This window comes from Cricetulus griseus, chromosome X, assembly GCF_003668045.3.
Source record: "Cricetulus griseus strain 17A/GY chromosome X, alternate assembly CriGri-PICRH-1.0, whole genome shotgun sequence".
NCBI classification, from domain to species: domain Eukaryota; kingdom Metazoa; phylum Chordata; class Mammalia; order Rodentia; family Cricetidae; genus Cricetulus; species Cricetulus griseus.
Genome location: NC_048604.1, coordinates 16652201 through 16672768, shown reverse-complemented (window position 1 = coordinate 16672768; position 20568 = coordinate 16652201). Strand labels below are relative to the sequence as shown.

The 20568-nt window shown below is 40.0% G+C and overlaps 1 protein-coding gene across 3 annotated transcripts in view; it reads right to left on the bottom strand.

The window, feature by feature from the left end:
* Positions 1–342: 342 nt before the first annotated feature.
* Mospd1 (motile sperm domain containing 1) overlaps positions 343–20568 on the bottom strand; it is a 25502-nt gene continuing 5276 nt past the window's right edge. Inside the window, exons 2-6 of one of the 3 annotated variants that reach the window (XM_027432081.2) lie at positions 11496–11749; positions 11315–11390; positions 9238–9455; positions 3631–3792; positions 343–1789 (exon numbers count right to left, since the gene is read on the bottom strand). In XM_027432081.2, the coding sequence (XP_027287882.1) occupies positions 1758–1789; positions 3631–3792; positions 9238–9455; positions 11315–11390; positions 11496–11649 (642 nt within the window). In that variant the 5' untranslated portion in view covers positions 11650–11749 and the 3' untranslated portion in view covers positions 343–1757. The remainder of the gene's footprint in view (positions 1790–3630; positions 3793–9237; positions 9456–11314; positions 11391–11495; positions 11750–20568) is intronic. The other 2 variants (XM_035450057.1, XM_027432082.2) reach the window with 2 other exon arrangements.

The following is a 20568-nucleotide window of genomic DNA, read 5'->3' as shown; positions in this document are numbered from 1 at the left end:
TTGGAATGTCTAGGAAGTCAAGATATTTCTATTCATTTATTTCAGTATTTTTCCCTTTTTTGTAAGATACTACTAATTGAACCCAGAATCTTACACATTCTAAGCTACAACTGCTACTATTTCCATGTTATTATTTTCCATGTACACACACAGAAGTATGAACCAACTTAAAGAGGTCAGATAATACTTGGGCATTCCTCAGAGGTGATACAAATAAAACGTTTAAATAAGCAAAACTCGGGTCTCTATTTTCTTTTCTTTTTGAAAGTAATATCTTTTCTTTCTGATGTAATCACATACACAGAGACACACACAATTCAAAAAATGAATAGAGAAGCAAGATAGAACCTCACAAACATGTCTTTATGAGTTCAAAGATGATTACATTTATGTGCTTTTCAGTCATTATACAATGTACAGACATGATCCACTGGATGATTTATGCTCCTCAAATGGTTAAACAATGATTTCCTATGAAATACTAGACAAAAAGCTTCTAGAAGCAGAGTACTTTTTCCTGCAAAAAATCAACTTCAGGCATACATTTGTGTTTACATATATTCCTTGAGAATGCTACATTAGCAGTGCATAAAGTTTATTAAAAAGAGCTAAAAGAGAAATCTATTTTCAAGAGACTCAATGCATTGTGCTTTCAGATAAAAATCCTAGGACAAAAAAGATTAGTTGCTGTGACAAGAACAGTTAAAACTGCACAGATGTCAGAGGTCAGAAAATGCTATTAAGAAATGGAAATAGTTGTGCTTAGGGGATATTTTTGGTAATTTTTTAATAAATAAAAACTTAAAAAATGTCTCAGTGACTGATACAAAATAGACACAGATATCTAGGGCTTTCTCTACTTGGCTTAGAGTTTAAAGGTGAAAAAAAATCATGTCCTTGGAAACTAACTGTCATCTGACATTCCTAATCAGGGCAAATCACTTACACTCAGGCAAGCAAAGGACTTGGGAGAAAACCAAAAGGTTATTTTTCCCTTAATAACATTAAGGGTTAACCAGAGGTAAAGCCAGGATGAACATACTAAGTTTACAAAATGCCTACCTTCCTTTAGAACTCTCAGGCCAAACAGAGAAGCCAGCCTACTTCTATGAGGTGCCTGGTGTCCAGACCACAGCCTGGTCTGTGGTTCATAAGATGATTTAAATACAACTTGTGTTCTGTGAGCCTCTAGGGTAAGTGTGACCCCCCCAGTAAGTACCTTACCTCTAGGGTAAGCGTGACCCCTCAGTAAGTACCTTGTTTTCTCAACCCTCTCACACGCTGACTGTAACATACTTGCTTTAAAAACACTACAGCAACTCCTTGCAATGATACAGGAAGATTTATGATTTACATAGTAATGTTGATGCTTGGGTCTAGTCTTTTCAAGCTGGTCAGTTGCTCATTTAGGTCTTAAACTTTGAAGGACCCATGACCCTTATCAAAGTGAATTAGACAAAAAAAAAGATGAAAAATAACATTTAAAGTTATTTGCACAACAGGTATAGATTTTAAAAGAATTTCTTCAAATAATTCCCTATGTTTCACTCAGAAGTATCTTTTTGTTGTCTGTAACATAAAGTGCTAGAGTCCTTCAAATAAAATTATAGACTAATTGAAAATATATACTACACATTTGCAGTTATTTGAAATCATTCAGTATTTTGTAGTGTGTTAATGGAGTGAAATAGAGATAAAAGGCAGTCCACATTCATATTTAAGATAAATTTCCTTCAGAAGTCAGTTTTAATCCTTGTTCATGTTCTAAGTATAGCCATTGTGATAAGACCTGAAAGGGAAAAAAATGGAGGACAGTTAGAGAAATGCATTTTACAAAATCTACCATTCAATAAACAATTGTTTGGAGCTCAGCAAGCAAATAAAATACAGTGCCACAGGCAGGCACTCTACCAAGGACTCAAAGTCAATTTGAATTTAGTTGATATTATACAGAAGAAATCCAATTTACAACAATAGGCCATCACTGGATAGATTTAATGAATCACTTATGTCTGGTCATAGCTAATTTCACTATCAAACATACCTCCTAGTTTATCCAGTCACATCAGCTGTAATAACAGCAGACATGCCATTTAAATGTGTCTGTAAAACCAAACAGACGTCAACAGCCTATTGATGTCAGGGCTTTAGGGCCACAAAGGCACAGCAGTATAGTGTTCCACATTTCCTTGAGAGATTCCACGTTTAAAACCATAACTATTCAACAACATAAGAACATGCTCCATTCTCTCTTTTTTTTTTTTTGAGACAAGGTATCTCTACATAACCCTGGCTCTCATGGAACTCACTCTGTAGATCAGGCTGGCTTCAAACTTAGAGATCCACCTGTCTCTGCCTCCTGAGTGCTGGGATTAAAGGTGTGCACCACTATACTGGCTTGCATGCTGAGTCTTGGGGAGTAATAAAAAAGAGGACAGTGAAGGAAGTTGACTGCCTAGGACTTAAGCAGTCAGAAACACTGTCTCCAAACAGTACACTGGAGTAACTCTCAGAAGATGGATAGAAAAGATACAGAACCAAGGCAGACATTTCAAGAAAGGGTGACATGATCAAGACTTTAGATAAAGGCCCAGAATTTCAGATGAGATTTTCTAGATGCAGTGAATAGTTCAGCAGGTGCTATTGAAGGATTTATAAAGTGGACTAGATAGACATCAGTTGTATGAGGTTTGTAAACACTGCTATAAATGCCAAGCTATGCTGTTACACTTTATCCCATGGACTTTGGGGGACCAATCGAGATCTTTAGAGTAGGGAGACATCATGAAACTGAAACAGAAGGGAAATCAACCTCATGACAATGTGATGCGTGGTTTGAGGGATAAGGTCAAGGGGGAAGGAACAGGGAGAGTGGGAATACAAGGAGAAAATAGAAGGGCAATTTTGAAATAAAAAAAAAGCAAAACAGAAATCCAGATATGATGTATCAGGATTAAAAAAAATGAAACACGAGGAGGGACTTGGTCCCACCTCAACTTAATTGCCAGGCTTTGTTGACTCCCCATGGGAGGCCTTACCCTTTGGGAGGAGTGGATGGAGGGTGGGCAGGGGGGAGGCAAGGGGGCAGGAGGAGGGGTGGGAGAGAGAACTGTGATTGGAATGTAAAATGAAATAAATAAATAAATGGAACACACACATATACATACATACATACATACATACATAATACATACATACAAACAAGTAAAAGCAAAAAGAAAGCCTAGTGTGGTGGTGTGTGTTTGTAATCCCAGAGCTGGGGTGGTGAGTACAGGAAGGCTAGGAAGTCAAGGGAAGAATGAGCTACACGAGACCCTGTCTTAGAGGGAAAAAGAGCAGAACAAAAGAGCGTTCTAGGGAACACTGAGTGCAAATAGAAGAAAGAATTGGCATTCGAGTAGAGGTGACAGGAGAACATCAGAGAAGGAAAAGGAACGACTTTTGTTTTAAGATGTTACCTCCTATAGCGGAGGCTGGACCCAAGATGACTTTCAACTCCTAATCCTCATTCTTCCACCTCCCAATTACACTTGTATGCCCAACTGGAATGAATATATTTTATACATGTTTTATAACATTGGAAATCAGTAACCCCTCACAGCAGTACCGAAGCATCTTTAAAACCCTTACCTAAGATATAAGCAGCCACTAATTTTTGATTCACACTTAAGTGGAGGTAGAGAGGCACCAGCGATTCCATATCCCCCAGAGTAGGCAGCATCAGGGCCGCAATACATACCACTCCCAGTAAGACAGTTAGCAAACTAGGTCCTGAAGAGACACTTCTGTTTTCTGTATTAAAAAAAAAGATAATCTCTGAGCTTGCTTCTAAAACCAATATAAGATGCAAGTTGAAAATTCCCTCACAGATAGTGGCCACCGTGCATCAGGACTGTGTTTTGGCTATTTCTGTCAACCAACCCCTTCACTACTACTCTAATCCCATGGAGACTTTCATGTTGCACTTACATGGAAGTCTATAATTTAACCCTCAATCGTTATACAGTGGCTTGCTTAAATGGCAAAGGGAGTCAGTGAAAATAACAGTGATTACAAATTCCCCAACGCCGTTTGTAGTCTACAATCGAAAATACTCCTTCAAGTGTGAATCATAAATGCCTTTAAAAATTATTTTGTTTGTTTGATCGCTCTATGTAGCCCTGGCTGTCCTGGAAGCCAATATGTAAACCAGGCTGGCTTCAAACTCACAGAAATCCACCCACATCTGCTTCCCCAGTGCTGGGATTAAAGGTGTGCGCTACCAAACCCAACACGGTTTTCAATTGTATAGATGACTTCTGTACTAGCATGTACACCAAAGAGAAAACATGCAAACAGTAAAATAATGTGCTAGAAATGAATGGACATCCAACATTTTCTTCCTGTCCACCAGTGGATGACTTGGATATCCCAGAAAGTCCTGACTTAAGATGGCTCAACTTTACACTGCTGTGAATGCAATAGGCATAACAGAAACCACACCCCAGATTGCGAATTTTGATGGTTTTCCGCCTTACTGGCATATGGTATGCTAGTTAGGATACTTGCTTTCGGCAATGAGCTGTAGCACTCTTGTCGGCATAGCTATCAGAAGAAGAAAACACCAACAGCCTGGAGTGGATTGCATACTCGATGCTTTCCCCACAAATAGCATGTTCAATTTATAATGAGTTAATTGGGACAAATTGGGGATTTAAAATAGTCAAATTCATAGAATCAGAGAGAATTGTGGCTTCCTGGATCTGGGAGAAGAGGCTAATGGACGCTGTAATTCAGTTCATACAAGTCTCAATCATATGAGATTTATACATCTAAAGATGCACTCTGTCACATAGGACCTATATTTAACAATACTATATTGGGGGTGGTCATGGTGACATACACCTTTAATTCCAGCATGAGAGAGGTAGAGGCAGGTGGATCTCTGTGAGTTTAAGGCCAGCCTGGTCTACATAGCAAGAATCAGGATGGTCAAGATTACCTAGTAAGACCCTGTCTCAAACAACAAAAATTGCAATATCCTTTTATACACCTAAAAATTAGTTCAGAATCTGATATAGTAATGTAGGCCTATTATCCTAGCACTCAGAAGGCTGACGTCAGATAATCATAAGTTCAGGACCAGCCTATGCTAGATACCATGCTCTAAACCCATGTTGAGTCACAATAAAAATGAAACATAACCAAACATGGTGGCTCATCCCATCTATTCCAGAGGAAATGGTGGCATAAGTCTGTGATCCTATTTCAGATGCTGAGGCAGGAGGATTGAAATTATAAGGCCAGCTTGGACAACTTAGTGAGGCCCTGTCTCAAAAGTAAATATAGGGATAGAAGATAACTCATAAGGACCTGAATTTGACCCCAGAGGACCTGAATTTGACCCCAGAATCCATGCAAAATCACCAACACACACACACACACACACACACACACACACACACACACTCTGCTGCCAATCCTGAGGTAGGAGATACATACTAATTCCAGATCATTTGAAGTCAGAAGATCCACCCTAAATCTGGGCCAGACATTCTGGTGACAGCCCACATAAAAGGACACTGAAGAAGGAAGCTTTTGCTTTTTGTCTGCTTGCCCTCACTTTCATTGGTAAGGCCATGTATCCTGACCTATTCCTTCGATGGTGTTATAATCTACTTGTTCAGGATTCCAACGTGGACTAAAAACTGGCAGCTCTCTAGGATGTCCCTGCGACTCCAACACCAGATCGTGACAGCTGAGACATCCAGTTTCAAAGACTGGACAACTACTAGATCCTTGGCCCTTCCATCAGGAAACTGCCAATGTCAGACTACTTGGACCACAGCAAGCCACCTAAATTAACCCATACACACACACACACACACACACACACACACACACACACACACACACACACACATTCATATATATATCACACTCATAATAATATAAAGAATGTGAATATATATACATATATATTAGTTCATTCTATCAATTGTGTTCCTTAGAGAACCCTGACTAATAATCTAGTAACAGCATTTTTCTACCATGTACCTTTTCCCACTAATCTTCCTTTCATTAAAAGGAATAGCCAAGAGCAACACAATTTGTGTTTTATTAATGAAATAATGCTGTTCATTCTATTATTAAGTGGAACTTTTCTAAATTATTAATACCTTAGCTATTGTGAAATTTAATTGAACTTCACCAAAGCCAAATAGGTAAAACAAAGTCAAATTTCATAGTAATGATTGCTTGGGATGAAACAATAGCATAAATAACTTTAAAAGCCCTTAGTTCGTAAGCAAAATAACTTTGTATTTATATCCATTGCAAAATTGATTTTAAGGAAAATGATAACTACCCCATTCACTGCAAATTAAAATAAACATAATTTCAAAGATCTAGGTATGTTGGTGAACAATTGTAATCCAAGCACTTGGGAGATAGAGGCAGGAAGACTGCTTAAAGTTCAAGGCCAGGTTGGTCTACATAGTAAATTGCAGACCATTTGAGTTACATAGCAGCTAGTAGTACATTTGAGGCTAGCCTTGGAAAATACGAGCTGAGTGTGGTAGCTCACAACTATAATTGTACTTGGGAGATAGACGCGGGAAGATCAGCAGTAACTTGGGTCTACAGAGTAAAACCCTATTGCAAAGAAAAATAATAAAGACAAAACCAATGTCCTCCATCATGCTTTCCTACAGATAGCACTACTGACAACTTTCCAATTTTACAAATGTAATATAGGGGCTGCAAAGAGGGCTCCATGGATGAAATGCTTGCTTTATACCAAATGTGAGGACTTTGAGTTGAAATCCCTGGAGCCTACATGAAGCTGGACACCGCAAATTTGTCTGTAATTCCAACAGCAAGAGGGGAGGCAGAGAGCTGATGAGCGCAGCTGTGAATAAGAGACCCTGCCTCAAACAAGGTAGACTGATACCTGAGGTTGACCCCTCCATATACTGTGTCACGTGTACACCTGCATCCACACAAAAATGCCCCCCCATCTTACACATGCAAAGACAAAAATGTACAATTTTACATAAACAGCATATGTTACACAACTGCTTTTCCCCCTTTGCTAATGTACTTGAAACTTTTGAAAAGATTTAATTACTTTTATTTTACATATATGAGTGTTTTGCCCTGTATGGATGTCGATGCACCACATGTGTGCCTGGTGCCTATGGAGGCCAGAAAAGGGTGTCAGATCTTCGGGAACTGGAGCTACAGACAGTTGTGAGCCACCATGTGGGTGCTTGATGTCCAACCTAGGTTCTCTAGAAGAGCACCAAGTGCTCTGAACTGCTGAACATCTCGCCAGCCCTATATTTGAAACTTCTGCCACTAAGTATACAAACTTCATTCTAACAGATCCTTGTAAAGGCCTGCCTGACATTCCTTTTCATTAACAGTCATAGTTTAATCAATTCTCAAATGATGGTTCTCAGCTCACTTTCAGTTTCTTATTGTTACAAACAAAACTAAGAACAATAATACAGAACATAATTTTCTGAAGCCAGAAGGCACAGACTCAAGTGTGTCACAAAGCATTTGCAGTTCATTATTAACGTAAGTAATTAAAAAAATCTACCAATATTCAGTTCTATCTTTTAAAATGTCTTAAATAACCTTGGATAGTATTTTATGAAAGCATAATATTTGTGTATTTTTCTTAATTTTATAGTTTCTGTTTATTACATGAAGAGATCCACAAAATATAAAACTATATTTTCATATGCACAAGCCAACTTGTTAAGTGTATGAAATTGTAGGTGGCTCTTTTTAAATTTATGTTGTTGCTATGTAGTTTTTATTGTTTTTTTGTGGGAGACAGTTTCTCATGTGGACCAGGCTGGCCTTAAACTCTGTATCTAGCAGAGGATGACTGCCAGAAAGATGGCTGAGTGAGTAGCACAGGGTCTTGCTGCCAAGCCTGATGACCTGAGCTCCATCCCTGGGATTTACATGTGGAACGAAAGAACCTCATCCTACAAGTTGTCCCCTGACATTTGACACCTACCAAGGGCTAGGATTAAAGGCCTGGGGTACCACACCAGTCAAATGCTCTCTTTCATCAAAAGATAAAAAGATGGTCCTGTCAATGAACAATTTCTGCTAGGAAACTAATACCTAGTCGTAGTCCTGTTATTAAGCAGAAAGTCTAGGCACTCTATGTACAGATGGGAAAAACTGCAGAACCACCTCAAAAAAATAGCATTTGCTGTCATCTAAAATAAATATTTGAAGACGAACATATTGATATATGAGTTGATACAATGACAAATACATTTGTAAAATATCCCCAATATAAGCTTCAATTTCTTTCCATTTTATCTTTGTTTTAATTTACTTTTTAGTTTTATTTTCATTTCATATACGTGTACTATTATTTACAAAATGTTTGTCTTTGTTTTTGTTGGGGATGGGATCTAGGGCCTTGCTCAAGCTGGGCACATGCTCTACTACTGCGCCACTTTTTTCCGTTTTGATAGAGTCTAAATAGGGAGCCCTTATGGCAATCCTCCTGCTTCACCCACCACTCCTGACTTTTGCATTTCAGTTTTATAGACGGCTGGTTCACATTCATATATCACTCTCTGCAAAGACCTTTGTCTACGGAAACTTTTGTCTCCCTACTCTTCTAACGGGATAGAAGGACAATAATTAGAAGTTGGGAGGAAGTGGGAATGGTGTCTAAAGTTGGATCTGAGGAGAGTGTCATTGTTGAAAATATATATCATAGTGATTCTGAGTATCTAAGCTGGAAGGAAATGAGGAATGGAGAGGGATTCAATTAATAGCCCACAGGGGATATTATAATCTACTTAGTTTAATTAACTTCAACTTTAATGAGATTTTTTTTTCAAAATAATATGAACAGCACACTAAGCTTGGCCTATTGCCAAAATGAACCTGTCTCCTACTTCAAACTAATTAAATCAAAAAGGATATAGGAAAGTCATAGAAGCAATAGCATATAACTGCTAAATTGTGCTGGTATTATAAAGTTTGTAGCTGCATTCTTTAAGTTTATATATATTGGAGATATATGGAGATATATGGCATTTCCAACATTTCAAAGCCTAGCATGGCAATTGTGTGCTCCTCCTACCTACTGTAGCAGGCACTCCTTTCTTCCCTGCATCTTCATTTGCTGACTAGGCTGCAAGTGGTTGTCTTAGTAGTAGTTAGTCTTAGATCCATGATTACAGTTGGAAATGTATAAGGCTTTCAAAACAATACCTGGTTGACATGACTGCTCAAAGAATACACTTTCGGTTAAATGTTCCTTTATTCTTTTCTCCTCTTCTTCCTTCTGTTGTTCTTTCGCGGATGGGAGAAGAGTAGCGATAACCTCTTTCCTTCCTAAAGCCTTCCTCTGGCTTTGCTCTGAGACTTGGAGGCGGAATTTGTCTATCACACCATAGTGACAGGATCGAACATCTCTATGACGAATCACACTGAAAACAGCAAAATAATACGTTTAGGTTTTCAGGGGCCTGTCAAACAGAAGGCATCAGAAATTTCAATAGGGTAAAAATAATGTTTCAGACTATAACTAAAAACTCAAAATTTGCTAATTACACTGAAAAAAATTATATAGCCTAAGGAAGAAAAGGAGCAATTGTGAACTGGTAGATGAAAACACACAGTCTGCCGGGCATTGGTGGCGCACGCCTTTAATCCCAGCACTCGGGAGGCAGAGGCAGGCGGATCTCTGTGAGTTCAAGGCCAGCCTGGTCTCCAGAGCAAGTGCCAGGATAGGCTCCAAAGCTACACAGAGAAACCCTGTCTCGAAAAACCAAAAAAAAAAAAAAGAAAAAGAAAAAAGAAAGAAAGCAGACAGTCTGAAACACAGGATAAAAGTCTTCTGTGTGTGTGTGGCTGAAGATTGAATCCAGGGCTTCAAACAGGCTGAATAAGCAAGGAGTCTTCTATTGAGCTATGGCTTCTGCCAAAAATCAAAGTCTCAAGTAAAAGAATGATAAAGGAAATTGCCTTTAGCAGTGTTTTTTCTATACATCTGTTAATGATTTCTTTCCTAAATTGGAACACATAAAATAGTTTCTTCTGCACAAACATAATAAATTCCCATTGTTACTTATTTGTTTTTGAAGTAAGAAATCTTCCCTTTATTGTGCCTGGTTCTTCCAAGGGAATGAAAAAACAATTAGGTCAATGTGTTTATTTGATAAGAGAACATTTCTTTGGAATACCCTGGCTTATTGTGTACTAAATGACAACCCAAAGAAATGTGCAAAAAACATGTTCTTAAAAAGACACATCACCTGCCAGGTGGTGGTGCCTTTAATCCCAGCACTCGGGAGGCAGATGCAGGCGGAACTCTGTGCGTTTGAGGCCAGCATGGTCTACAGAGCGAGTTCCACAACAGCCAGGACTGTTACACAGAGAAACCCTGTCTCAAAAGTTGAAAAAAAAAAAACAAGCCGCATGGCCTGTGGTGGTCGCTCTTAACCTTCCTAAAGCTGTGTAAGACCCTTGAATGTTGTAGTGACCTCCAACAGAACACTATTTCGTTGCTACTTCATAACTGCAATTTTGCTACTGTTATGAATGCACTGTAAATAGCTGTGGAGCTGAGGTTTGACAAAGGTGTTGCTTTGAGCTGGGGAAAACACACTGAGGAGGAAAGAGCTGCCTCTCATAGAAGGGCTAACGACAGCTGACATGGTAGTTTAAATTAAGGGCTGGCTAGTGGATTCACTTGGCCACTACTAGTTTCTAAAGTACAAATTCAATAGGAACATCTTGCACAATCGTTCATCTGACACTTTGAAGCAAAACTCTTTGGAAGCACTCAGCCTCTTCTAGATGAGCAAGTAGACACACTTGCTTCCTGTTTCAATTCAACCCCAGGCTTATTAGCTGAGTCCTTTCAGATGATCTTATGCTGCTATTGTTCTAGAATATAGTATTATTCATTTCACAAATGTCACTATAATAGCAGGATGTCTCAAAGAAAGCTAAATTCTCTATTACTGCTGGGGAAGTTTCAAGGAATAAGCCAGAACTTGACCATAAACATCACTGCCCCAACTAAAACAATGAGGAATTATTAAAGAAAATGCTGCTCTAAATTGTATTTGATTGTCCAAAATATTTGATTGCCTTATATAGAATCTTTCAGAAACTTCTTAAATTTTGATCAACTTTCAGCCTCAAATAAAACAAAACAAAACAAAACAAAAAAAACAGAAATACCTACTCAGGTATCACTTTGAGAAGGGACCATTTTAAAGTCCAAACATACATATCCACACAGCACTGAGAGCATGTTACAGGAGTGAGTCTGACTTACATATCCACACAGCACTGAGGCTTCACTGCACCTGCGGCGTCAACAACAACATACTTATTTGGAGTCGTACATAAAACTGAAAGAAAAAGTCACAATGTCACTAGTGTGATTAAATCAATTCATTTTTACAAGTAAGAAATTAGTAGGAAGTGGTTAAAAATTCCAAACCTAGGCGACTCACCTTTGAACTTTAAGGCAAACTCATAGGGATTGTACAGCGTCAACACTTGCTTATGTGTTGACTGATCATCTGCGTAAAATATCAGCTCCGTGGGAAACACAAAAACAGGAAGATTTCCTTCCACTAACTCTGGTTGTCTTTTTTGTTGATGCATTGGCACTGAGTCCCCCTCGCTGCAGCTTCCGCCTTTACAGTCTCAAATCTATTTTGGACTTTCTTAGATTCAGTTAAAAACTCCAAAGCATTTTGGCAATCTAGAAATGAGAAAAAGAAACTGCATGATACCAATTTTCACTAATCTATCATCACTCCACAAAAAAAGCATATTTAGGTAACAGCAAGATGGCTCAGCGGGTGAAGATGCTTGATGTCAGGCCAGGCCTGATGGCCCACATTCCATCCACAAGTCCCATGGAGAGAGGGGAGGGAGGGGGAGAGAGGGAGAGAGGAAGGGGGGAGGAAGAGGAGGAGGAGGAGGAGGAGGAGGAGGAGGAGGAGGAGGAGGAGGAGAGGAGAGGAGAAGAAGAAGAAGAAGAAGAAGAAGAAGAAGAAGAAGAAGAAGAAGAAGAAGAAGAAGAAGAAGAAGAAGAAGAAGAAGAAATTAAAGCAGGTTGGGTGTGGTGGTGCACACCTTTAATCGAGAACTCAGAAGGCAGAGGCGGGTAGATCTCTTGTGAGTTCCAGGCCAGCTATGAGATGCTGAGACACTGTTGGTGCTGGAAATTAAACCAAGATCCCCTGGAAGAGCAGTCATCTCCTCAGACCCTAAAATTTGATTTTTATGTGTGTGTGTATTTGTCTGTCTGTCCATCTATCTTTCCTGAAGTTGGAGTTATAAGTGGTCTACGTGGGTGCTGGGAGCCAAAGTTGGGTCTAGAGAGATGGCTCAGTTGTTAAGAGTACTTCCTGCTCTTTTGGAGGACCAGAGTGTAGTTTTCAGAACCCACATCAGATGACTCACAACTACCTGGAACTCTAATTTCAGCGGATCTGATGTCATCTTTTGGCCTCCTGAGGTAACCACCCCACCCCCACACACATATGAACATACCCATACACATACACTCATTTAAAAAAAAAACTAAAAAATTTCACTATTTCTTGTAGAAAACTTAAGAATCGCCTTTACACTGGCGTTAGTAATGATTTATTTAGAGCTGTGTCAAAGTATGGGGAAGATGGTTCTGTTAATCCTTTTTTCCTACTGTAACCAAGCCACCCAAGATGTCTGGGAGCTGAATGACTATACTTGCAAAGCAATTCTTGGCATTTTCTTTGAAAATACCAAGTCAATAGTACTCTTTGACACATGCAGCACCATTCTCCTACTCGCATGTGAAGTTACACAGGCTTCATGAGAACTGCTTTTTTCCAACTTCAGAGAATTTTTAGGATCCCTTCTGGGCTTCTTGACTATGTTCCAGGTAGCTGTAGCTGTAGAAGTCTGTCTGTCAAATGTGATGTTTCTGCTTTTATTTCCTAATCTCATTGTAGTCAATATTCTTATTTAGCAAGCCTCCTAAAAGTGCCATAAAAATGCATGGGCTGAGGATGTGGCTCAGCTGGTAGAGTGTCTTCCTGGCATGCACAAAACACTGGCTTCAGTCCCCATACTTATAATTCCAGCATTGAAGAAGCAGAAGCAGGGAGTTTCCACTGTACCAGGTTTCTTCATCATCCTCCCCTCCAAATCTCCCCAGTTCCAGTCATGTCTCCCAGTACTCTCTTCTGTAACCAGGCAAGGATCTTTGCAGTGGGACTGCGACATCAACGTAGTCACAAAGCCTTCAACTTACAATCTGTCCTGCCTACAAGATGTGCTGGGGGCAATGGTGGCACAGAATTTGTGGGAGTGGCCAATCAATGACAGGTCCAACTGGAGGCCCATGTTAAGAGAGGGAAATCATGCCTGACATTGTCTGGATGGCCAGGAACCAGAGGCTGACCAGAGAAACACAAGGTAAAACCCAACACAACTGGAAAACAAAAGTCAATGAAATGATGCCTAATGATATTCTGCTATACTCACTCATGTATTGGTGTTTAGTCCAATTGTCATCAGAGGGGTGTCATCCAGCAACTTTGTGGGAGCAGACGCAGAGACCCACACCCAAACACTAGGCAGAAACAAGAGAACCCCAGAGAAGAGGGGGAAGGATTGTAGGAAGCAGAGTGAATCAAGGACAACAGGAGAACACTGCCCACAGAATCAACTATGCAGGGCTGACAGTAGCTCACAGAGAGTGAAGTGACAGTCTCGGACCCTGTATGGATCTGAGCTAGGTCCTCTGCGTGTACCTTATGGCTGTGTAGCTTGGTGTTCTTGTGGGATCCTAACAGTAGCAGCAGGTGAATGTCTCTAACTCTTTTGTCTGCTCTTGGGACCCTTTTCCTCCTACTGGGTCACTTCATGCAGCCTTGATATGACGGTTTGTGCCCAGTCTTATTGTGTCTTGTTATGCCACATTCAGTGGATATCCCTGGGAGGCTTGCTCTTTTGGGGGGGGCGGGGAAGATGAGGAATTGATCTGGGAGGAGAGGAAGTGGGTGAAGGGATTGGGAAGAGTGCAGGGAGGGGAAACTGAGGTGAGGGTGTAATGTATGAAAAGAGAATAAAAGTTTGAAAAAAGAGGTAGAGGCAGGAAGATTAAATTTCAAAGTCATCCTTGGGTACATAGAAAGTTTAGGATCAGCCTGAGTGACATGAGATTCTGCCCCAAGAAAAAATAATAATAAAAAAAAATCAAGGCTCAATCCCCAGAACCCACCCCCCTCCTGACACCAAATGCAAAATTTGGTCAGGCGCAGTGATGCATACTTGTATTCTAGCACTTGACAGACTGAGGGAAGAGGACTGACTGCCTGTAAGTTTGAAGCTCGTGTTTCTGGTCAACACAGTGAAGCCCTATCTCTAAACCAACCAAATCAGCAAAGCGGGAGATGCAGCATTCAGAAAAATGCCCAGTTTTCTTCATTCTGTACAACATACTTTTAAAATAGGCTCTATGCCATTACTGTGAGTTGAGCTTCATACACATTCAAAGAGAACTACAATCTTTGAGCACATTAGTTTTATCAGTTGCCAGGCCTCTAATCATTAATGAGGTTCTGAACTTTCACCAAAATAGGATATAATAGCATTATATGTAAAAATGTAGATGGAAGTCATGCACAGGCCCTGCCATCAAGACATTCATCTCTAAACTGGGGCATGGTGATTCTACCTTTAATCTCAGCACTCAGGAAGCACAGACAGATGGTTCTCTATGCTTTTGAGGCTACCCTGGACTACATAGCAAGTTCTAGGCCTGGCAGGGCACATAAGTCAGACCCATCTCAAAAACAAACAAACAAACAAAAAAACAGAATGAAAGAAAAGGAAAAAATAAATTCAACTCTGGGGGTGAAAAACCTGTGGTTTTCAAGCTTTTGGAAGCTGAGGCAAAAGGATCCACAATTAGAAACCATCTTGGGCTACAAAGTGAAACCCAGTCTCAAAAATAAAACAAAACAAAACCCCACAAACCAAAGCAAAGCAAGAAAGTGTACACATGAGCACTAGGAGGAGGGCACTGAGAAGGAGACTGCTGCACATGCACAGGCTTGCAAACCTGAAGGCAAAAGGGAAGGCGCTGAGCCCCGGCTGTCTGCAGCTCTCAAGCTTCTACTTTACAGCATGGGCATAGCTCACGACAATGTTGGCTTCGTTCCTGAGTTTGGTTTTCAATAAGCTGACCGAGCCTGTTGACATTTTTATGAGTAACAATATCTAATGTTTATATAATTCATAACAGATTACCCAGACTTTTATTAATTGCACAGACTGAATGATTAATAAGCTCTTAGATAGAGTGTTGCTTGGACTATACTATGTGCTAAATGTTTCCGATTATTATTGGTCACAGTGATTTTTAATTATGAGTTGACCAGCCTGAAACAAACAGACAACAAACAAAACCATATCATGAGGTTCCTGCCTTCTAGGCCAGTATTCTTTCCACTTTACCAAAATATTTCCACAAGAGAAAGAAGAACATTTTGAAAAGCATCTGACTCAAGTAATGAGAATTTAGCATATTTTCACTGAATCTATTTTCCTTTCCCTTCCATCCTTCTCCACTTCCCCCACCCCCTACCCTCGTTTTCTTTCTTGACAGGCTCTCTGGTAAATCTGTTCTCAATCTCACAGCAATTCTCCTGCATCAGCCTCCCAAGTACTGGGCCTACAGGCATAAGCCACCACACAGGGCTCTGAATTCCTTTCTTTTGCTCTAAGTCCCACACACTGATATTTGGATAATGCACTCTCAGAAATTTGCTATATATTTTAAATAGAAAACAATAAGCTCACCGGGCATTGGTGGTGCACACCTTTAATCCCAGCACTCGGAAGGCAGAGGCAGGTGGATCTCTGTGAGTTCAAGGTCAGCCTGGTCTACAAGAGCTAGTTCCAGGACAGCCTCCAAAGCCACAGAGAAACCCTGTCTTGAAAAACCAAAAAGAAGGAAGGAAAGAAAAAAAGAAAGAAAGAAAGAATGAAAGAAAGAAAGAAAAGAAAGGAAATAAAACAATAAGCTCTGTAATTTCATTCTTAAGAAACCTGGCTATTAGGGAGATCCAAATTTGACATGACTAAGTAATATGTTCTCATTCTAGAACTCAGTTCTGAGGGAAAGAGTTTATGATTAAAAGGTAGATGTTTTGATTTATAGAAGACATAATCAGTAAGTATTGGTTAAACTGGGGAGTCATCTAGAAAACAAATTGAATTAGTCCTTTGCTTAATACCATGGCCAATTTCAAACAGTTCAAAACTTTAAGTGTTAAAAGGGGAAAGAAAAGCTCTAGAATAAATCATAGAGAATTAAAAGAAACTCTCAGGCTAACAATGACATAAAACTAAAACCCAGAAAGAGTGACAAATTTAGCTACATAAACTTTTACAAAAAAAAATCTTTTACAAGCACATACAGCTGGGCTGTAATCCCAGCATTGGGGAAGTGGAGGCAAGAGGATCAGAAGTTCAAAGTCAGCCTTATTTATACAGCAAATTTGAGACCAGACTGGACTACATGAGAGCCACACACACACACACACACACACACACACACACACACACACACACACCACACACACACACACACACACACTATAGGAAAGGGACTTAGCCTACAAAAAGACTATTTAATTTAACCTCACAAGAGAAACACAAACTAAAGCCATGCTATGATATATTTTTAAAAAGATATCAGATTAGAAAAAAAAAACCTTGTTAGCACATGGTGAGAGAAATCAGAAATCAGGCACATTTTTATATTACTGATGGAGATACAAATTGGAATAACTACTATCCTGCTCGAATAAAATCCTCATATCTTCAGAGACACTATACTTTTAGAGTATTTCTGAAACACATATCCACCACCACTGCCACGAAGTGTGAAGTTTCATATGTGATAGTTTTTACATGAAGTGTCAAGGATTAAAGGAAATGATTTATGCAAAGTTTGGTGAAAAGACCTTGATACTCAATATAAGCTAGTTGTTCATAGCAAAAGACTGGAAACAGCCCAGCTATTCATTAATAGGGGATTTATTAAAGTGTGGTATATCCACACATCAGGATACAAGATACCTATCAAAACAATAGATAAAGCTCTTTGTGCAGCTGGGCATGAATCAAGCCTCACCATGTAAGATAGAGCTGGACATGTAATCTCAGCTACTCAGGAAGTTAAAACAGGATGCTATCAAATTGAAGATTTGCCTGGATACTTTATGAGACTCTGTATCAAAACAAAAACTGGGCTGGTCTATAGCTTAGAGGTAGAACACTTACCTAGTATGGATGAAGTCCCAGGTTCAATCCTTAGTACGAAATAAAAGACTTAGCAAAAACAAAAAGCTGGAGAGGGAGAAACAAAGTAAAAGGAGAGCTGGGATAAAGCTCAGTGGTAGGGCCAGTCTCCAGCATGCCTTCTCCACCAAAAGAAGATGCAGGGTTGAATAAGAAAAGCAAGAGCACCTTGTGAAGCACATACCGTCATTTGTATGGAAAGGAAAGATGAAAGAATGAAAGATGATACATGCCTGTAATCCTAGCATTTCAGATTCTAAGGCAAGAAGATCAGGCGTTCAAGGCCGACCTCTCTGGAACTCAGGGAGTTCCAGAACAGCAAGGGCTACATGAGATCCCACCTCAAACAAGTAAGTAAATAAGTAAATATGTACTTTTCAAGCCTTTTCAGACAGGTGTGGTGGCAAAGGTCATCTTAGTGGGGAAACTGAGGCAGTAGAGATTCTCAGAATGAGATTATCTCAAACAACAACAACAAAAAGAAAGAAATATGAGATGATTCACAAATCTTACTGTGAAGGCAAAAACAACTACACAGACAAGTGCTAAGTCACTGTCCTAACTTTAAGAAGAATTTAGTTGGCACAGGTCAGAGGAGGAATTTTATTAGCTTGGAATAAAAGCTTAGAAGACATTTTTATCCTTTGCATCTTGAGGCTTCCTCTTTGTGAGTTAAAGATGTTCTCATTTCCCCATGAATCACAAACAGGCCATCTTCTTATCAATATTAAAGAAGTGTTTAATTGCTTTTGAGCAGTTTACTGTTTCTTTTCATATCCCTTTTCCCATTCATCACTTATCTTGGCTGATAGAAGTTGCCTCCTCGACTCCAAGCAGGGGGCGATAAGGGAAGAATTAGCACCAGGTCAGCAGAGTAGCACTAGCATTGCCAACAAACATCAGGGAACACAACACTTACCTTTGATGGATGGTTTTCCGGGAGACTAACACTTTCTCTTTGCCCTACTCCATATTACAAAATGATGAAGTGCAAAAATCCAGGGGAAAGATTATATACTAAGCTGGCAAAAACCTTCCTGCAGATCAGTTTATGAAGACGGTTTCCAAAAGTCTAGTGTGTGCCAAGTCAAAGTATGTTAGTGCCTCACAGATAAGGAAAGCCCAGGATGGTTAAGCTATTTTCCCAGAGTGGCACAGGTTATTAAAGGCAGAAATACTGTCTCCTCACTGTCTTGTATACTCTTTATGTCCTCTGCATCTCAATTAGAAGGTCCTACCCCCATGACTCTGCTGTATGTACTCTAATCTTAAGTAGCATGACCGAAACAAAATGTACATTTCCACTGTGTTATTTCTTTTTCCTTTTCCTACTCTGGATATTGAACCCAGGACTTTGTGTAAGGACTGAAATTATTTTTGAGACAGGGTCTCACATAGCCCAAGCTAGGCTTTAAATACTAATTGTATTTTCTGTATCTCTCGGGTGCTACAATTATAGGTCTGTGCTACCATTCCTGGCAACAATGTTGCATTTTTAATGTTCTTCTTGTATGGATCCAGTATTTTGATATTTGGTCTCTTCAGTTACATATTAGCCCTAATGTCACATTAATTTTTATCTTGTTCTGAATTCATGATACACCCAAGTTCAATGCAGGCACTTGCAAGACACTGAGGTCACTGGTTTTCCTACAGGTGTCTACTAATAATCAGTTCTTTCATCTTTGAGCATGTGTGGAAGTGCTGTTGACATAAAAGGCAGGCAAAGGATCTTAGTTAAAGGCATTTGTGGTGGTTTGGAAGAAAATGGCCCCCAAAGGAAAGTGGCACTATTAGGAGGTGTGGTCTCGTTGGAGGAAGTATGTCACTATGGGGGCATTGGTACCACCCAGTGTCCCAGACCATTTCCTGTTGCCTGAAAGATGTAGACCTCTCAGTTACCTCTCTAGCGCCATGTCTGCTTGTAAACCACCACAATGATAGTGGACTGAACCGCTGAACTGTAAGTGAGCCACCCACTTTCCTCTATAAGAGTTGCTGTGGTCATGGTCTTCTCCCAGCAATATAAGAGCTAAGATAGCACTGCATCCAGAGAGGTAGCTGCTAACCACAGGCTAGGGAGAGAGGAAAGAAGGAATCCACATTCCCAGCTGCCTCTCTTCTCCCCCTGCCTCTTGCTTCCCTTTCATCTCCTAAGAGTCAATCTGGGCCAGCAGTGTTTATAAATCCTGACACTCCAGCATGGCTCTGACCATAAGGGCAGACAGTCCTGCTGAGAGGGGATATGGGAAACGGTCTTGTCCTCTACCCTCTCCTAAAAGTACAGAACATTCCTGAGTAAAATTAGCAAACCTTATTGTGCACACCACTTTGTGAGCAATTTACAAACTCCTCTCCTGCAGGATGGCGTGTCAGCACTGAAACTTTATCCTGACTGTTTGAGGCAGAGGCTTGCTATGCAGTCCATGCTAGCTAGCTTCACACTAGTGCTCCTTCCGCTGCCGCCTCCTGAATGCTGGCATCACAGGTGGATGGCACCATTTCTGGCAACCCTGAAATTTCACACTCTTTGCTGTTGCTCTAAACTATTGCCCACAGTTCTGATCATTTGCTGTTTTCCTCACTCTGCATTGAGCAGAGGAAGGAAAAGATAAGGCTCTCGGATAGGCAGGGGAGTTTCAAAAGACTTCAACGCTGTAGATTTAAAACATTGGGACTATTAGAAAGCATGCAAACTATATTAAAAGTATATTTTCATCCCCTCCCCTTTTGGGAAGATGGAGCCTATCAGAAGGACAGAAGCAGTCCTAGATTCTTGCACTGAAATGGTTCAAAGTTTACAAACAGTTAAAAATGGGGCTAGAGAAAGATGACACAGAAAGTTAAGAGCACTTGCTGCTCTTGAAGAGAACCCCAGTTCAGTTGCCAGCATCCATATCTAATGGCTCATAACAACCTGTAATTCCTCGGTCACCATGGGATCCAATGTCCTCTTCTGGCTTCTATAGACATCAGCATACATGTCGTGCACATACATACACTTAGGCACACACAAATACATATAAAACAAATAAAGTTTAAAAAAACATTTTGTTCAAAGTTTAGCCTCTACCCACCAGGAATTAGTGACCCATCTGTTTAGCTATAGAGGGCCAGCTACTTAGACTACATGTCTCTGACTCTAGATATTTATTTTGTTTCTCAGATCCACCTTTAAGCCAGGCCCCTTTTATCTGGGTGCAAGGGCTATCTTAG